The sequence below is a fragment of the Sinocyclocheilus grahami genome, unplaced genomic scaffold (genome assembly GCF_001515645.1).
Source record: "Sinocyclocheilus grahami isolate Dianchi unplaced genomic scaffold, SAMN03320097.WGS_v1.1 scaffold603.1, whole genome shotgun sequence".
NCBI lineage: Eukaryota > Metazoa > Chordata > Actinopteri > Cypriniformes > Cyprinidae > Sinocyclocheilus > Sinocyclocheilus grahami.
In genome coordinates, this window is record NW_015505782.1 from 66897 (window position 1) to 71181 (window position 4285).

At 31.9% G+C, this 4285-nt stretch overlaps 1 protein-coding gene across 7 annotated transcripts in view; it reads right to left on the bottom strand.

Moving 5' to 3' along the window:
- Positions 1-4285, bottom strand: part of LOC107557456 (focal adhesion kinase 1-like) — a 69357-nt gene that overhangs the window by 10609 nt on the left and 54463 nt on the right. For all 7 annotated transcript variants that reach the window (XM_016240878.1, XM_016240877.1, XM_016240876.1 and 4 more), the window contains one exon: positions 811-850. In XM_016240878.1, coding sequence (XP_016096364.1) covers positions 811-850 — 40 coding nt within the window. The remainder of the gene's footprint in view (positions 1-810; positions 851-4285) is intronic.

Below are 4285 nucleotides of genomic sequence, written 5' to 3' on the forward strand. Positions count from 1 at the left end.
CATATATATATATATATATATATATATATATATATATATATATAGCTATAGCTGTATGCTCTAATCATCAAAACTAAAACAAAAAAACTTTAGAAATATTTTACATGTAATGAATCTAGAATATACGAGTTTCACTTTTTGAAATAAGTTACAAAATAAAAATTTTCTTTGTCACGATATTCACATTTGTTGAGATGCACCTGTATATATATATATATATATATATGGAAATGTTTTTTTTAAGTTAAAAATCTTAAAATAGTCTTTCTTACAGGGCAGTCTTATTTTTTATTTATACATTTACTTATTGTAAACAAATATCCATGTCATTTTAATCACTGTATTAAAGCATGGTATATTTTATGAATCATCATGTTTATTTGTAGAAATTTTTTAACCTCATTAAATGATCATATATATATGTATATATATATATATATATATAACAAAATAACAAATAACTAAAGCTACATGAAAAAAATAATAAAAATGACCCCCCCCAAAAAATTACTAAAACTTTAACATTAAACTGCAAAATTTCTATACTAAAATTCTAAGTTTAATAATAAAATTTCTAGCATTAAATATTACAATTATATATTTGAGACTTTTTTTAAATAACTAACACCAGAAATTTCCAAAACATCTGAGTAACTATTGTGATGTTTTTTAGGTCTGAAAATCACAACTCTCAAAATGATATTCCCAGGTTTTTCATGACCTGGTAAACTCTGGTGCCAGAGACAGCATTGATCAGTCATTGTATAACTTGTATTGAAAAAGTGCATTCATGACCGGCTGTGTTCGTACCTGCTTTACCCACGGGCTGATAAATGTGCTGCTTCCCCATCTGAAAGAAAACACAAACAAGTGTTTAAAACAGCTCCTCCTCTGGTCTCTGCTTTTACAGCACACTGGGTTCATGCTGCCCACCGCTTGAACCCTCGAGTCGCTGGATCTGCTGTAATTATGGCCTGTAAACGAGGCTGCTTTGTGGTGCTCTTATGAAATGACGCCTGTTTTTCACTCTTTACACATCAGAGATGATGATCTGCCCCAGAGAAACCCCACGATGCCCCTTTAATTGCCCCTCCCTGTGTGATTTTTCCTCTCAGGCTCTCAGAGTTCAGCTCTAAATGAATTCCTGTCCGCTGGTGTTTGAGGCTGTTTTTCATCTGTTTGGAGGATTCTGGCCGAGTGTGATCGGTATTACTGGCTGCGACTCTGACAGGAAGTGAGAAACAGTCCTTGCCGTGGCACTGTAAATCTCCCTCAGGGAAGAAACAAAAACAAGCAGGGAATTATGGGAAGTCACTAGGGGTGGGAATCACCAGAGGCCCCACGATACGATATTATCACGATACTTGTTTCATGATACAATATTATTGCGGTTTTAAATATATTGCGATATTATGTGATATATTGCAATTTATTACATTTTTCCAACTTCAAATTATGTCCCCAAAAGAAAACTTTGGCAACATGTGTTTCAACATAAAAGAAACATTTCTCAGTTTGTTTCTCACTTCAATTTTATTGCTGCAGTGCAAAATGGGATTGGCAAGCAGACAAACTGACCAACACTTTCATGAGTTATAAATGTTGTATGCACCTGGCAAACTCAATTATTTGTATTACGGTCTAATCTAGTCCACCTTAATTAAATGTAAACAGGTATGCACTGCTGTGCTACTACAGGTATTTTGAACAATGCAACTTGAACTTGTACAAAAAAGTTGTGCAGACCCTTCATCAATTGGGGCTTTTGAAAGTAAATCACTGTTAAATTTAAAATAAATAAAACATAGTCTTACATCTGATTTAAAAGCAGACGGGGCTTTCCTGATAACTTTCCGCAATGCCGCCATCTTTATTTTACTAACTTGCTGCATGCTGAAGGTGACAAAGCTAACCTCACCAGAAAAAAACTCAACTACCATCTAGTGGACTGTAAAGAAATTGATTTTGTTATTCTACCAAATAGTATAATAAAAGATTGATACTTGGAGTCCATATATCGATACAGTATTGCCGCGGAAAATATCTCGATACTATGCTGTATCGATTTTTTCCCCCACCCCTAGAAGTCACTAAGGCTGCCCCCTAATAGTCGACTAACCGTTAGTCAACCAGAAGAGGCTTGGTCAACCAAAATTTTATTAGTCGCTTAATCGCAGAAAATAAATAAATAAAAATCCACATTGGCGAAGTCACGCGGATCGTTAACGGCTGGTCTATGTGGTAGTACATCGGGCAGGACATCCAAACGCTCGCCTATATCATTCATCGACCTCAAATATGGCTTATCATCTGAAATATGTAAGTATTAGCAACTTTACATGGCTGCTCAATCTAATGTTAATCTAGAGAAATGTGCGGTTTAAGTGTGTGTGCGGAGAGTGGAAGCTGAACAGTAGCGCGCTCACTTGCTCTTAAAATACTCCGTCATTTTTGCTCATACAAAGACTCTATGTTTATTTGTGTGCACTCACAATAACAACAAAACATTGTGCTTTTGTAAAATAATGAAAGCAAACAGGATGCGCTTTCTGCCGTCTCGGTCTCTGTGAACTTGAACGCGAAATTCCGAAACTCCGTGCATGTTTGTCTTACAGACATAAAAGAAATATATCTACAGAGAGCGAAATGTCAGCTTTCAAATAAGCCAATTCAAATGAAAAACAAATATTCTCAGATTATGTAATCCATATCAAAAGTGCAGACAGGCACATCCACTGCTGCAAACACGACGAGTCAGTTTCGCCGACCTTATCTCTTAAACCGAGAACAAAGAAAGCACTAGTTTATCAAGAAATTCATAAAATGTTAATGCAGCCTCCTTACTGTTTTTCCCTGACACATTCATAATCATTACTTCTTCTGTCGCTGTGCTGTGGCAAGCTTATGCGTGTGCTTGAGCGCTTATAGGCTATGTAGGCAATTAAAGGCTCATTACTATAATTTAAATGGTTTATTAATAAACGTGCAATTAGTCGACTAATGCTTCAAATGAACGACTACTAGTCGAACAGAAATTTTTTTAGTCGGGGGCAGCCCTAGAAGTCACTCACCGGGGCCTGGAGAGTGCTGTCCTCACGGTCGATGCTGCCCCTCGAGTTCCTCGACTCCGGATTCTGAACAAACACAAACCATCATTCAAATAAACGGATTCATGATTCAAATCATGCATCATTACAAAGAAAAGGATTTGTAAAATCTTTATGAGATAAACATTCATCTGATTATGTCATCATCATCCCCACATCACATGACTGATGAATTCCATTGACTTTTCTAGTCGTTTATGATTACTGGATTAAAAATCAACAACAATATCAAAAACAACAATAAAAACTGAAAAATGTGAAAGTAATTTCAATTTAGAAAAGTAATAAAGCATTTATAGAGTGATTTCTAGTCACTAAAATATTTTACAAATATTTGATTTTATATTTTTACGGAAGAGATTTCTGCAGTTTTAAAAATGAAAAATTTCACACAAAATTAAAAAAAAATACAAACATACATACACACTAACAATAACTAGTACTAACAATAATAATAAACACTGTATTTTTTTTAAATATCTGTAATATTTATTTATAACTATTTTTATTGCTTTTAAATATTATATTTAAAATTTTACTTAATTTTTTAAATGTTAAAACTTTAAAACTTATTTTCACAGATTTTTTTCATAACGTTAAGATTATCTTAATTTTTATAACAACAACAACAACCATTTTAATATTTATTTACCTGTAAAATTTTATCATTATTTAGAGCTATTGTTTAAAATGTATACATCATATATATATATATATATATATATATATATATATATATATATATATATATATATAATATAACATAACATAACATAACTTCCATATAACTTATTTTTACTTTAGAAATTTTCATAACTTTTTATATATTATATTATATTAATTTGTATGACTTTTCCAGGCTTGGAAATCACAAATTTAAAATGTCCTAAAATCTCACGGTAAAACTAAAATACATACATGCATACATGCATACCAATATAAATATTAATTGTTTATTATTAGTAGTACATGTCTGTAATATATTATATAAATATTTAGACCTTTTTTTCTAAATGTTATATTTAAATATTGAATGTTTTAAAGAGTAAAACTATTATTTATTTTTACTCTTTAATATTTATTTTTTACTTTTTAAGATTACATTAATTTGCATGACTTCCAGGCTTGTAAATCAACATTTTAAAATTCCCTAATAAATCCACTTTCTGATCTGACCA